Raw genomic sequence first — 15,654 nt, forward strand, 5'->3', positions numbered from 1 at the left:
AAAAATGGAAACACTGAAAAACTAAAAATCGAGAAATTATTAAACATCGAAAAAATTTAATGAATAGAAAAATTGTAAGGAAGAAAAATCGCCAAAATGAAAAATTAGAAAACCCAAAAATTGCAAAATCGTCAAAATTGTAAATTCGTAAAACCGTAACATTGTAAAAAATGAAATATTGAAATCGAATAGATAAATGAAAAAGTTTTAAAATCCAATAATAATTGAAAAATGAAAAATTCTAAAAGTGGGACTTCTTTTGTTTTATTTTTGAACTAGTTTGAAAGAATCTTGGAATCCTTGCGTTTTGTTTTTGAAGTAGTTTGAAAGAAATTCGGAGATCCCTTGTCTTGTAGTTGAAGTAATTTGAAAGAATCTCGGGAACCTCTTTTGTTTTGTTTTTGAAGTAGTTTGAGAGAGTCTCGTGGAACTCTTGTATCTGATTTTTGAAGTAGTCTGAAAGAATCTTGGGGACCTCTTTTGTTTTGTTTTTGAAGTAGTTTGGGAAAATCTAGGGGACCACTTTTGTTTTGGTTTTGAAGTAAATTGAAAAATCTCGGGGAGTTCTTGAAGTAGTTTAAAGGAATCTAGGGGACCCCTTTCGTTTTGATTTTGAACTTGTTTAAAAGAATCTCGGGAACATATTTTGTTTGTTTTTGAAGTAGTTTGAGAAAATCTCGGGGATCACTTGTGCCTAGTTTTTAAAGTAGTTTGAAAGAATCTCGGGAACCCTTTTTCTATAGTATTTTGAAGTAATTGGAAATGATCTCGGGGGCTCCTTTTGTTTTGATTTTGAAGTAATGTGAAAGAATCTCGGGGGTTCCTTTTGTTTGATTTTGAAGTAATTTGAAGATTCAAGGGGACCACTTGTATGTCGTATTTTGCAGTAATTTGAAAGAATCTCCTTTTGTTTCGATTTTGTAGTAATTTGAAAAACTTTCGAGAACCACTTGTGTGTAGTTTTTGAAGTAGATTCACAGAATCTCGGAGACACTTTTGTTATGTTTTTGAGGTATTTGAAAGAATCTTGGGGACCCTTTGTGTGATCTCGGGGACCCCTTATGTCTGATTTTTGAAGTAGTTTGAAAGAATCTCGGGGACACTTTTTGTTATGTTTTTGAAATAGTTTGAAAGAATCTCGGGAAGACTTTGTGTGTGGTTTTTGAATTACTTTAAAAGAATCTCGGGGGCTCTTTTTGTTGTATTTTTGAAGTAGTTTGAAAGAATCTGGGGGACACTTTTTGTTTTATTTTTGAAGTACATAGTTTGAAAGAGACTCCTTTTGTTTTCATTTTGAAGTAGTTTGAAAGAATCTCGAGGTCTCCTTTTGTTGTGTTTTTGAAGTAGTTTGAAAGAATCTCGAGGGCTCGTTTTGTTTTAATTTTGATGTTGTTTGAAATAATCTCGGGACTCTTTTTGTTATGTTTTTGAAGTAGTTTGAAAGAATCTCGGGGGCTTTTTTTGTTTTGATTTGGAAATAATTTTAAAGAATCTCGGAGATCCCTTGTGTGTGGTTTTTGAAGTACTTTGAAAGAGTCTCGGGACTCTTTTTGTTATGTGTTTGAAGTAGTTTTAAAGAATCTCAAAATCCCGTGATCTTGTCTTTTTAATAAATAAATATATAAATCAATAAATGAATAAACGAATAAATAAACAAATAAATAAATACATTATTTATTTCGAAACAGGTTACAAACCCAAACACAGAAAAGTAATATATATTAAAAATAATAGTACTACAAAGAAAAAGAATCAATATCTATTAAAAAATAATAATAATACAGTTTCAACTAACTAAATATAAATAAATAAAACTTCTAGTCAAATATTTTTAAATTGGCGCCTGGTTGACACTAGAGTTTAAAGAATCGAAATGAAGTCATTTGAAAGAATCTCGGAGATCCCCTGAGGGTCTTGTTTTTGAAATAATTTAAAAGAATCTTTGGGACCACTTATCTTTGGTTTTTGAAGTAGTTAGAAAGAATCTCGGGGATATTTCAATGTATTATTTTTGAAGTAATTTGAAAGAATCTCAAACTCTCGTGATCTGTGACGTCTTGTCTTTGAAGTTATTTGAAGAAATATCGGGGAAACTTGTGTATATTGTTTTTGAAGCAATTTGAAAGAATCTTGGGGACCGCTTGTGTTTTATCTTTGAAGCAGTTTGAAAGAAGATCTTCGGGACTCCTATTGTATTGTTTTTGAAGCAGTTTCAAAGAGTCGGGGGGACTCTTTTTGTTGTGTTTTTGAAGCAGTTTGAAAGAATATCGAGGCCTTCTTTTGTTTTGATTTTGAAATAATTTGAAAGAATCTCAGGGGCTCTTTTTGTTTTGATTTTCAAGTAATTTGAAAGAACCTCGGGGACCCCTTATATATGGTTTTTGAAGTTGTTTGAAAGAATCTCGGGGACCTTTTGTGTGTGGTTTTTGAAGTAGTTTGAAAGAATCTCGGGGACCACTTTTGTGTGGTTTTTGAAGTTGTTTGAAAGAATCTCGGGGACCCTTTGTGTGTAGTTTTTGAAGTAGTTAGAAAAAATCTCGGGGGCTCCTTTTGTTTTGATTTTGAAGTAATTTGAAAAATTCTCGGGGACCACTTGTGTGTGATTTTTGAAGTAGATTGAGAGAATCTCGACGACACTCTTTATTGTGTTTTTGAAGTAGTTTGAAAGAATCTCGAGGACTCCTTTTGTTGTGTTTTTGAAGTGGTTTGCAAGAATCTCAGGGATCCCTTGTGTATGGTTTTTGAAGTAGCGTGAAAGAATCTCAGGGGTTCCTTTTGTTTTGATTTTGAAGTCATTTGAAGAATTGTCGGGGACCACTTGTGTGTGATTTTTGAAGTAGATTAAGAGAATCTCGAGGACCCTTTTTGTTGTATAATTAAAATAGTTTGAAAGAATCTTGGAGGCTCATTTTGTTTTGATTTTGAAGTAATTTGAAAGAATCTCAAGGATCTCTTGTGTGTGGTTTTAGAAGTAGTTTAGAAAAATTTCGGAATCCCTTTTTTGAAAAAATCTCGGGGACTTTTTTGTTTTGATTTTGAAGTAATTTGAAAGAATCTCGGGGACCCCTTATGTATAGTTTTTGAAGTAGTTTGAAAGAATTTCGGGGACACTTTTTGTTCTGTTTTTGAAGTAGTTTGTAAGAATCTCGGGAGCTCCTTTTGTTTTGATTTTGAAGTAATTTAAAAAAAATCTCGGGGACCCCTTGTGTGTGGTTTTTGAAGTAGTTTAAAAAAATATCGAGGGTTCCTTTTGTTTTGATTTTGAGGTAATTTGAAAGAATTTCGGGGACCCTTTGTGTGTGGCTTTTGAAATAGCTTGAAGAATCTCTGGAATTCTCTGTGTCTAGTTTTTGAAATAATTTGAAAAGACCTCGGGTATCCCATGCGTTTGGTTTTTGAAGTAGTTTGAAAAAATCTGGTGGACCGCTTGTGTCTGATTTTTGTATTTTCACTTCGTCGATTTACCAATTTTCAAATTTTTAATTTTACAATGTTCGGAATTCTCAGTTATCCGATTTTCCCATTTCTTTAATTTTCAGCATTTCGATTTTACAAGTTGTTTTTTTGTAGTTTTGATTTTGCATTTTTTCGATTTTTATGTTTTTAATTTCCAATGTTTAGATTTTTCAAAGTTTTCTCTTTTTCATTTTAATTTTTCAGTTTTACATTTCGCAATTTTTCCATTGTTTACTTCCTGAGCGTAAGGCAATTGTTATTTTTATATTTTTATTCGAAAACTTGAAAAATCGAAAAATGGAAGAAACAAAAAATTGCAAATCGTAGAACTGAAGAAACGAAAATTTGAAACACTGAAAATAGAGAAATTATTAAACATCGAAAAAAATTAATGAATATAAAAATTGTAAGGAAGAAAAATCGCCAAAACAAAAAATTGTAAATTCAACTGTAACATTGATAAAATTGAAAAATGGAAAATTAAATATTGAAATCGAGTAGATAAATGAAAAAGTTTTAAAATCCAATATTTGAAAAATCGAAGTAGTTTGGGAGAATCAAGGGAACCACTTGTCTCTTGTGCCTGGCTGTTGAAGTAGCTTGAAAGGACCTCGGGTATTCCATGCGTTTGGTTTTTAAAGTAGTTTGAAAGAATCCCAGGGACCTCTTTGTTTGTTTTTGAAGTAATTAAAAGAATCTCGGGGAACCTTTGTGTTATTTTTGAAGTAGTTTGAAGAATTTCGGGAACTCTTTTTGTTTTGATTTTGAAGTAATTTGAAAGAATCTGGGGGACCTCTTGTGTGTGGTTTTTGGTGTAGTTTGAAAGAATTTCGGGGGTTCCTTTTGTTGCATTTTTGAAGTAGCTTGAAGGAATCTCGATGGTTCCTTTTGTTTTGATTTTGAAGTAATTTTGAAAGAATCTCGGTGTGCAGTTTTTGAAGTAGTTTGAAAGAATCCCAGGGACGCTTTTTGTTTTGTTTTTGAAGTAGTTTGATAGAATCTCGGGGGCTACTTTTGTTTTGATTTTGAAGTAATTTGAAAGAATTTCGGGGACCCCTGATGCGTGGTTTTTGAAGTAGTTTGAAAGAATCTCAGAGACCCCTTTTGTTTTGTTTTTGAAGTAGTTTGATAGAATCTCGGGGATACTTTTTGTTTTGAATTTGAAGTAATTTGAAAGAATCACGAAGACCCTTTGTGTGTGGTTTTTGAAGTAGTTCGAAGAATCTCGGGGACTACTTTTGTTTTGATTTTGAAGTAATTTGAAAGAGTCTCGGGAACTTTTTTTGTTGTGTTTTTGTACTGGTTTGAAATAAACTCCGGGAACCTTTGTGTGTGGTTTTTGAAGTAGTTTGAAAGATAAATACATAAATAAATGAAGGAATAAATAAACAAACAAATAAATAAATAAATGAGTTATTTCGAAACAGGTTACAAACCCAAACACAGAAAATCTATAAAGAACAAAAGTAATATATATTAAAAATAATAGTAATACAAAAAAAAAGAATCAATATCTATTAAAAAAAATAATTATAATACAACTTCAACTAACTAAATATAAATAAATAAAACTTCTAGTTAAATATTGTTAAATTGGCGTCTGAAGGTGATGTTGACAATAGAGTTTAAAGAATCGAAATGAAGTAATTTAAAAGAATCTCGGAAATCTCCTGAGGGTCTTGTTTTTGAAATAACTTAAAAGAACCTTGGAAACTACTTATATTTGGTTTTTGAAGTAATTAGAAAGAATCTCGGGGATATTTCAGTGTATTATTTTTGAAGTACATAATTTGAAAGAACCTCCGAGATCGCTTGTATTTTGTTTTCGAAGTAATTTGAAAGAATCTCGAGGACCCATTGTGTCTATTTTTGAAGTAGTTTAGAAAAATTTCGGAACCCCTTTTTTGTTTTTGAAGCAATTTGAAAGAATCTCAAACTCTCCTGATTTGTGACGTCTTGTCTTTGAAGTTATTTGACGATATATCGGAGAAACTTTGGTGTATTGTTTTTGAAGCAATTTGAAAGAATCTTGGGGACCGCTTGTGTTTTGTTTTTGAAGTAGTTTGAAAGAATCTCCGGGACTCATTTTGTTTTGATTTTGAAGTAATTTAAAAGAATCTTGAGAACACTTTTTGCTTTATTTTTTAAGTAATTTGAAAAAATCTAGCCGATCTCTTTTGTTTTGATTTTGAAATAATTTGAAAAAATCTCGGGGGCTTCTTGTGTCTGGTTTTTGAAATAGTTTGGAAAAATCTCGGGGCCCCCTTATGTCTGGTTTTTGAAGTAGTTTGAAAGAATCTCGGGGACTATTTTTTTTTTGTTTTTGAAGTAATTTGAAAGAATCTCGGTGACCCCTTTGTTTTGTTTTTGAATTAATTTGAAAGAATCTTGGTAACCTTTTTTGTTTTATTTTTGAAGCAGTTTGAAAGAATCTTGGAGACTCTTTTTATTGTGTTTTTGAAGTAGTTTGAAAGAATCTCGGGGATTCCTTTTGTTTTGATTTTGAAGTAATTTGAAGGAATCTCGGGGACCCCTTATGTATGGTTTTTGAAGTAGTTTGAAAGAATCTCGGGCACACTTTTTGTTATGTTTTTGAAGTAGTTTGAAAGAATCTCGGGGACACTTTCCGTTTCATTTTTGAAATACATAGTTTGAAAGAGTCTCCGGGAACCACATCCGCGTGGTTTTGAAGTAGTTCGAAAGAATCTCGGGGACCCTTTGTGTGTGGTTTTTGAATTAGTATGAAAGAATCTCGGAGACTTCTTTTGTTGTGTTTTTGAAGTAGTTTGAAAGAATATCGGGGACACTTTTCGTTTTATTTTTGAAGTAGTTTGGAAGAATCTCGGAGACACTTTTCGTTTTATTTTTGAAGTAGTTTGAAGGAATCGTGGGGACACTTTTCCTTTTATTTTTGAAGTAGTTTGAAAAAATCTCCGGGAACCACTTCCGTGTGGTTTTTGAAGTAATTCGAAAGAATGTCGGGGACCTTTTGTGTGTGGTTTTTGAAGTAGTATGAAAGAATCTCGGGGACTTCTTTTGTTGTGTTTTTGAAGTAGTTTGAAAAAATATATGGGGTTCCTTTTGTTTTGATTTTGAAGTCATTTGAAAAATTGTCGGAGACCACTTGTGTGTGATTTTTGAAGTAGATTGAGAGAATCTCGAGGAACCTTTGTGTGTGGTTTTTGAAGTAGTTTGAAAGAATCTCGGGGACCCTTTATGCGTGGTTTTTGAAGTATTTTAAAGGATCTCGCGGACCCCTTTTGTTGTGTTTTTGAAGTGGTATAAAGAATCTCGGGGACCTCTTGTGTCTGGTTTTTGAAGTAGTTTTAATGAATCTCGGGGGCTTCTTTTGTTTTGATTTTTGAAGTAGTTTGAAAGAATCTCGGGGACTCCTTATGTTTTGGTTTGAAGTATGTAGTTTAAAAGAATCTCGTGGATTCCTTGTGTCTGGTTTTTGAAGAAGTTTGAAAGAATCTCAGGTTTTGTTTTTGAAGTAGTTTGAAAAAATCTCGAGGACCTCTTGTGTCTGGTTTTCGTAGGAGTTTGAAAGAATGTCAGGAACCTCTCATGTCTTGTTTTGGAAAGAATTGGAAAGAACTCGAGGACTTCATGAATGCCTCAAGTGTAAGTGTAGCTAGTGAATTGTCAGTTTAACGGTGTTAATTAATTGAGTATTGTTAGATTGAAAATAGTAATCAAATTATGCTTTTACGTATAATTAACGACAAGAAATATAGTTTTTTTTTTCTGGGTACGTTAAAATCCCTAAATTGCCAAATCTTCGTCGACCACGTAATGTTTCCTCGCAGCATTCCCGGAACACAGAGACGACAACAAACAAGAAAAACAAAATTATTAGCCACAAGACAATTAAAATGCCGCTATCATTACACTCGCAATCTGAAATTTTCCACATCACCGTCAACAACAATCACTTCAAAATCCGTCTAACAAATTCCGCAGTGATTTCGCTGATATCGCGAACTTTATATAATTTTTTTATAGCTTTTTTAATTTACGACTGAAATTAGCATTTGCCAAATAGGTGCCACAACAGATTCCGAAAGCAATCAGCCGGCCAGAAATTTTCCGCTTTTTTATCAACCATAAAAACAATTAAGTCGTACCGTTATTTTTTATCAGCCGAAACACCTGTTTGCGTCTCGTATTGCATCATTTCCTACTCGGGTATCACCTCACACTCGGCTAATTATTCTGCGGTTTTATTATTTTCTATTAATTTACCTAAAATCTTGATCCGTGCGGTTTTTCGCTGTATCCTTGAAGCTTGAACCACATTCGCATTCCTCGGTGTTTGTTACCCCAATTCTCCCCAATCAAACTGTTAAAACTGCCACATCCTGCATCAATTATCGATGGTATCGTGATTAAAGCGTGAATCATCCAACAATGAAAATCTTTCTACTAACTGGCACGAAGTCCAGATCCACAAAAACACTACCTTCTAATAATGAGTAATCGGTTTTTGTAGAGCATCAAGGATGTGAAGATCGGGCCCCAAGACATCAAGGAGCGAAAAAGGATCCATAAAGTCCTGACGAAGATAATTTGGTTGGTGTCGACCGCCAGGAACATCCTCGTGGTGGTTTTTTCAGCCGTTTTGGCCTACTTTTTCGAGCTTCATGGGTCCCAACCCTTCATTTTGACGGGCTACATCAAACCTGGACTTCCAGAGTTCAAACCTCCACCATTCGAAGCCCACATTGACAACACCACGTACAACTTCGTCGACATGTCATCCGCTTTGGGCTCGGGGATCATCGTCGTACCATTGTTGTCAATCTTGGAGAACATCGCCCTGGCGAAAGTGTTCGGTAAAGACCCATTGTCTATGTTATTGACAATTATACCATGACTTGTTCCAGCTGATGGGAAGACGATTGACGCCACCCAAGAGATGTTAGCTTTGGGTGTGTGCAACATAGCGTCTTCCTTCGTCCAGTCGATGCCAGTGTCAGGAGCATTGTCAAGAGGAGCCGTCAATCACGCCAGCGGTGTCAAAACAACTTTCGGTGGAATCTATACTGGAATCATTGTAATTCTCTCCTTACATCTATTCACTCCTTATTTTTCTTACATTCCTAAAGCTTCTTTAGCTGCCGTTATTATCGCTGCAGTAGTATTTATGGTAGAGTTTCATGTTGTCAAACCCATGTGGAGGACGAAAAGTAAGTGGGACAACCGCGCCGAACCAAAATTAACCCTGGTTGTTCCAGAGTCCGACCTGATCCCGGCCTGCACGACTTTTGTTTGTTGTTTGTTCTTGCGTCTGGAAATCGGGATCGTGGTAGGAGTGGGAATCAACTTGATCTTTCTTCTATACGCTACAGCCAGACCTTCGGTCAATGTAGAAAAGGTTTCGGTACGTGGCTTCACCGGTTGTATGACACACTATGACAACAATAAAATTGTAGGCTTACTCAGGCTGCGACTACCTCCTCATCACCCCCGACCGAAGCCTGACTTTCCCGTCAGTCGAGTACGTTAGGACTGTAGTCTCCAAAGCTGGAGTCAAACAAGGTTCCAGCTCCATTCCTGTTGTCATAGACGCTCGACATATACAGGGCGCGGATTTCACAGCAGCTAAGGTAACCTAACCTAACTTTAGTGTTTGTGTTACTAATGTTACTATTACAGGGTATCAAGTCCCTCATTGAAGATTTCCACAAGCGCAAGCAACCGATCCTCTTTTATAACCTCAAGCCAAGTGTGATCAACACGTTCCAAGGTGTTCAGCCAAAAGACTTCGTCTATTGTGAGACGTATTTCGAACTAAACGAGTTGTTGAAACAGTATTCGGGCAAAGCCGAGACGAATTCGTTGGAGACTAACGATAGCCACTAGTGAGATTGAAAGTGTTGTGATAAGTTAGTTAAGTCAGATAATTTAATTTAGATAAGTAGGTTTTTCGAAAATGACGAATTTATTGTTAGGTGATTAAGTACCTCTGGAAGCTCCATGTGTTAGGATAGGTAGTATACGAAATGTGATCGTTAGGTAGGAGTTTTAATTACTGTTAGAACGCTGCTTTGATGTATTGTATATTGATGTAAGCAAGTGAAGTAATAAATTTTACTTTTTTAATAATTTGGCGTTTTGGTGGTGGAACGGTCTTCAGATATAGCAATGTCAAACTGATTCCTTCAGCTTTCACGGAAAAGTGGTTCCACGTTTCCGTTAGTCTGCCTGTCTGTCTGTGTCTGCGCAATATTTTCGAAAAATTCCCAGTGAAATTCCATTTTTTTGAAATTTTTAAAAATTGCGGTATATCAATGGGCTTATAGGTAAGCAGAGAAAAATGTTGTGCCTCGGTGGGATTCGAACCTACGTCTCCAAGCATTCCGGGCTGGTATGCTGACCGCTACACCACAAGACAACTTATCTTTGCTCTGCTTACCCATGTGTTATTGTGCCGCTACAGTACTCCCCCCCCCCCCCCCCCAGCGACACAGCGCGCGGTCGTGCTGGGGTGCGAAGGAGATAGATGCTGGCGTCGCCCCTACCACTCTTACGGTCGTTGTTCGAACCCTGGCGGTGCTGCGGACCCCGAACACAGCGGGCACAGGGCGGTGGCAGAAGGATGTTGCGTGGGCGTTGCCTGTCGGAGGTCACCAATATAGGTAAGCAGAGAAAAATGTTGTGCCTCGGTGGGATTCGAACCCACGTCTCCAAGCATTCCGGGCTGGTATGCTGACCGCTACACCACAAGACAACTTATCTTTGCTCTGCTTACCCATGTGTTATTGTGCCGCTACAGGCTATTAGAATTTAGAATTTGCAAAGAGAAGACTGATTATGGCGAATGACATATCCTCTAAGAAAATAAAGGGCGGGTGGGCGGGGTTAGTACTTGCTACGAAAAGACTGATTTTGGCATTTGATATATCCCCTAAGAAAAGAGAGGGTGGGTGGGCGGGGTTAGTATTGCGAAGATAAGACTGATTTTGCCAGTTGATATACCCTCTAAGACAAAAAATCGGGAAACTTTTTTTCCAATTTTTCAATTTCTCAACTTTCAAATTTTTCAATTTTTCGTTTCTTCAGTGTTTCGGTTTGCAATTTTTCAATTTTATAATGTTTCGTTTTTTCGATTTTTTTTTTTGATTTTGTAGTTTCTCAGTTTTTAATTTCTCGATTTGTCATTTTCCGTTTCTTAAATTTTTCAAATTCTTAATTTTTATTTTTCAGTTCCTCATTTTTACAATATTTTGATATTTTAATTTTTCAGTTTCTCGAATTTAAAATTTTTTTATATCAGATTTTTTTGTTTATTCTGTTTCTTCGATTTTATAATTTTTCTTTTTTCAATTTTTCGTTTCCTCAATTTTTCAAGTTCTTGTTTTTTATTTTGCATTTTCCGGATTTTTTAATTTTTATTTTCTCGACTTTATTTCACAATTTTTTTGTTTTTTCAAATACTTTATTTTTTCAATGTTTCTTCGAATTTTATAATTTTTCGTGTATTCAGTTTTTCAAATTTTCAATCTTTGATTTTTCAATTCGTTGATTTAGCGATTTCTTGAATTTTCAATATTTCGATTTTACAATATTTTGTTTTTTCTTTTTCAATTTTGCACTTTTCCGATTTAAAATTTGTCAATTTTTAATTTTCGATTTTTCAATTTTTCGGTTCTTCAATTTTTCAAGTTCAAATTTTATACTTTGTCGTTTTTACATTTTTGATTTTTTCACTTTTACAGTTTTGTAAGTTTTCCATTTTTTTAATTCGAAAAGTTGAAAAATTGAAAGACTGGAAAAACCGAAAAATTTAAAAGTGGGAAAACTGAAAAATCGAATAAATGAAAAAGTTATAAAATCCAGTAACTGAAAAGCAAACAAATTATAAAATCATAAAATTGAATAGTGAAAATTTTTTAAATCAGTATTATTATTATTATTATTATTAAATATTTAAAATGAAAACTAGGAAAATTTGCAAATCGAAAAACTGCAAAATCTAAAATTCAAAAAAACAAAAAATAAAAAATCTAAATAAAAGTTGAAAAATCGAGAAATGGAATAAAATAAAGAAAGTACAAAATCAGAAGAAATAATAATTGCAAATTAAAAAATTGAAGAAAAAAATAAAAAATTTAAAAATTGAAGAATCGGAAAACTGAAAAAAGAAAATAAAAACCGAAAAATAACAGTTCGAAGAATTAAGAAATTAAAAATTAAAAACTCGGGACTCAAATCGAAAAATTGGAAAATCTAGAAATTGAAAAATTTAAAAGTGGGAAAACTGAAAAATTCAAAAGTAAGAAAACTGAAAAATCGAATAAATGAAAAAGTTTTAAAACCCAGTAACTGAAAAGAAGAAAAATTCTAAACAAATAAAATTGAAAAGTAAAACATTTTTTAAATTATAATTATTATTACACATTTAAAATGAAAACAAGGAAAATTTGCAAATCGAAAAACTGCAAAATCTAAATTTAAAAAAAAAAACAAAGAATAAAAAAATCTAAATCAAAGTTGAAAAATCGAAAAATGAAATAAAATAAAGAAAGTAAAAAATCAGAAGAAATAATAATTGCAAATCAAAAAATTCAAGAAAAAACGGAAAAATTTAAAAATTGAAGAAACGGAAAACTGAAAAAAGAAAATAAAAACCGAATCGAAAAATAACAATTCGAAGAACTAAAAAATTAAAACTCGAGACTCAAATAAAAAAATTAGAAAATCTAGAAATTGAAAAATTCAAAAGTGGTAAAACTGAAAAATCGAATAAATGAAGTAATTTTAAAACCCAGTAACTGAAAAGTGGAAAAATTCTAAAATCATCAAACTGAAAGGTGAAATTTTTTTAATTTATTATTATTACATAGGTATTTAAAATGAAAACTAGGAAAATTTGCAAATCGGAAAACTGAAAAATCTAAAATTGAAAAAACAAAAATTTTAAAAATCTAATAGTTGAAAAATCTAAAAATGGAATAAAATAAAGAAAATAAAAAATCGAAAGGAATAATTAATATTAATAAATAAATCAAGAGACTGATGAAATGAAAAATCGAATAAATGAAAAAATTTTAAAATCCAGTAAATGAAAAGTGGAAAAAGTCTAAATAAATAAAATTGAAAAGTGAAAATTTAAATTATTATTGTTATTACACATTTAAAATGAAAACTAGGAAAATTTGCAAATCGAAAAACTGCAAAATCTAAAATTCAAAAAAACAAAAATTTCAAAAATCTAAATAAAAGTTGAAAAATCGAAAAATGGAATAAAATAAAGAAAATAAAATTCAAAAGAAATAATAATTGCAAATCAAGGAATTGAAGAAATGAAAAATCGAAAAATTGAAAAATCAAGAGTTGCAAATTCGAGAAACTGTAAATCGAAAAACTAAATCTAAAAATTGGAGGAAAAAATGAAAAATTGAAAAAACGAAAAACTGAAAAAAAGGAGGTAGAAAACCGGGACGAAAAATTGCAAATCGAAGAATTAAAAAAAATTCAAAAAGCTGGAAAATTGAAAAACTGAAAAATTTAAACATGAATACTTGAAAAACTGAAAAATGGAAATCTAAAAAACGAAAAATTTGCCAAATTGAAAATGTGTAAAATCGTAAAATTGTAAATTGAAGAACTGAAGAAACGAAAAATTGAAACATTGGAAAACTCAAATACGATAAACTAAAAATCGAGAAATTAAAAAAAAATAAGGAAAAAAACTGCAAAGAAGAAAAAACACGAAAGCAAAAATTTGGAAAACTCTAAAATTATAAAATCAAAAAATTATAGAATTGTCAAAATTGTAAATTCAAAAACGTAACATTGAAGGATCGAAAATTTGATAAATTATAACATCGAATAGTGAAAAAATTTTTAAATTATTATTATTATTACATATTTAAAATGAAAACTAGGAAAATTTGCAAATCCAAAAACTGAAAAATTCAATATTGAAAAAACAAAAAATTCAAAAATCTAAAAGTTGAAAAATCGAAAAATTGAAGAAAAAAAATGAAAAAAAAACTGAAAAAAGAGACTAAAATACCGAAACGTAAAATTGCAAATCGAAGAATTAAAAAATTTAAACTTAAAAACTCGAAAGGCTTAAATCGAAAAATTCAAAAATTAAAAAATTGAAAAATTCAAAAGTCGGAAAATTGTAAAATCGAACAATGAAAAAGTTTAAAATCCACTAACTGAAAAGTGGAAAAATTCTAAAATCATAAATTTGATAAGTGAAATTTTTTTTAAATCATTATTATTACATATCTAAAATGAAAACAAAGAAAATTTGCAAATCGGAAAACCGAAAAATGTAAAATCGAATAAACAAAAAATTAAAAAATCCAAAGACTGAAAAATCGAAAAATGGAATAAAATAAAGTAAATAAAAAATCGCCAGAATTAATAACAAATCAAGAAATTGATGAAATGAAAAATCGAAAAATTCAAAAATTAAAAATTCGAAAAACTGAGTTTTCAATTTAAAAAATAGAAAAACCGAAAATCGTAAAATTGCAACTCGAAGAACTGAAGTAACGAAAAATTGAAACATTAAAAAATTAAAAATCGAAACAAATAATGGATAGAAAATTCGGAAAGATGAAAAAACGCGAAAGCGAAAAATTGGAAAACCCGAAAATTGTAAAATTGAAAAAAATTATTATAGAATTGTCAAAATTATAAATTCGAAAAACTCTAACATTGAGGTGCCGAAAATTTGAAAACTTAAATATCGACCAACTCAAAATTAAAAACCGAAAATTTGAAAAATCTAATAAATAAAAAAGTTTTAAAATCCAGTAACTGAAAAGTGGAAAATCCTAAAATCATAGAGATAAAAAGTATTTTTTTTTTAATTATTATTATAATTACAGACTCAAAATGAATAAAACTAGGAAAATTTGAAAAATCTAATAAATAAAAAAGTTTTAAAATCCAGTAACTGAAAAGTGGAAAATCCTAAAATCATAAAGATAAAAAGTATTTTTTTTTTAATTATTATTATAATTACAGACTCAAAATGAATAAAACTAGGAAAATTTGCAAATCGAAAAACTGAAAAACCTAAAATTGAAAAAACAAAAAATTAAAAAATCTAAAAGTTGAAAAAACAAAAAATGGAATAAAATAAAGACAATAAAAAATTGAAGTGAATAATTGCAAATCAAGAAACTGAAGAAGTGAAAAATCGAAACATTGAAAAATTGAAAATTCGAGAAACTGAATCGAAAAACTTCAAAATCTAAAAATTTAAGAAAAAATTGAAAAACTGAAGAAACGCAAAACTGGAAAAAAATAAAAAACCCAAACGAAAAATTGCAAAATTTAAACTTGAAAACTTGAAAAACTGCAAATCAAAACAGCAAAAAATGTTGCTTAGGCTACTGGTTTTTATTTTATGGAGATTATCAGAAAACAAAAATCGAAAACATTTTCTACCAACTTTTTTTAATCTACAAAATTATTTATGTTAAAGTTGGCTCTCTATGAAAAAGTTAAAAAGAATCTTGAGGCCTCCTAGTGTCCTTTTTTTAATGTGAAATAATTTGAAGCGAATTTCAAGAGAAAAATTTCGAAAAATTTACAACTCTATTTAAAAAAATAAAATTTTTGCAGACATGATCCAGATTTGAAATTTAATCTTTTTTATGTGAACTTCTCTGATCTCTTACACGAAGTTTTTGTTTCTGGTTACGTAAAATCCTTGTTTTACTTGTTCACTAAAATGGAGAAGGGGTGGGTGGGTGGGGAAAACTTTTTTATCTATAAAATTATTTAAGTCAAAGTTGGTTCAGAAGCAAAACCAATATAAAATACTCTTTATAAACATATTTTCTAAAAAATTTTCACAATCTCATGAAACTAGGTACCAATTTTTTTACTCTCTGAAGTCCTCAAATTTCAATAAAAAATTGATTAAAAGTTGAAAGTGCTAAATTTCAAATTCAGTTGGTAAAAAAATTTAAAATTGAATAGAATGAATTTAGAGCTTGCTTTTTTGAAACTTTGGTGTTTTACTGCAGATAACGAACGTTCCTAATCTCTGAAGGACATGAGAAATGAGGAGAAGAAGTGAAATACACGAGGTTTTAGTTTTTAATAATGTGAAATCCTTGTTTTATTTTAGGACAAAGCAATTTGTTCACTGAAATGGAGAAGGGTGGGTGGGCGGGCCAACTTTTTTAATCTATAAAATTATTTAGGTCAAAGTTGCTT

The 15,654-nt window shown here is 31.3% G+C and overlaps 1 protein-coding gene across 2 annotated transcripts in view; it reads left to right on the top strand.

Moving 5' to 3' along the window:
* Positions 1 to 9,564, top strand: part of LOC135132793 (sodium-independent sulfate anion transporter-like) — a 55,993-nt gene extending 46,429 nt beyond the window's left edge. For both annotated transcript variants that reach the window (XM_064060991.1, XM_064060992.1), the window contains exons 5-9: positions 7,949 to 8,291; positions 8,343 to 8,645; positions 8,694 to 8,839; positions 8,892 to 9,065; positions 9,115 to 9,564. In XM_064060991.1, coding sequence (XP_063917061.1) covers positions 7,949 to 8,291; positions 8,343 to 8,645; positions 8,694 to 8,839; positions 8,892 to 9,065; positions 9,115 to 9,321 — 1,173 coding nt within the window. In that variant the 3' untranslated portion in view covers positions 9,322 to 9,564. The remainder of the gene's footprint in view (positions 1 to 7,948; positions 8,292 to 8,342; positions 8,646 to 8,693; positions 8,840 to 8,891; positions 9,066 to 9,114) is intronic.
* The last annotated feature ends 6,090 nt before the right edge of the window (positions 9,565 to 15,654 follow it).

This window comes from Zophobas morio, unplaced genomic scaffold, assembly GCF_036711695.1.
Source record: "Zophobas morio isolate AGI-343-1 ecotype UQ-CSIRO unplaced genomic scaffold, CSIRO_AGI_Zmor_V1 ptg000021l, whole genome shotgun sequence".
Lineage (NCBI taxonomy): Eukaryota > Metazoa > Arthropoda > Insecta > Coleoptera > Tenebrionidae > Zophobas > Zophobas morio.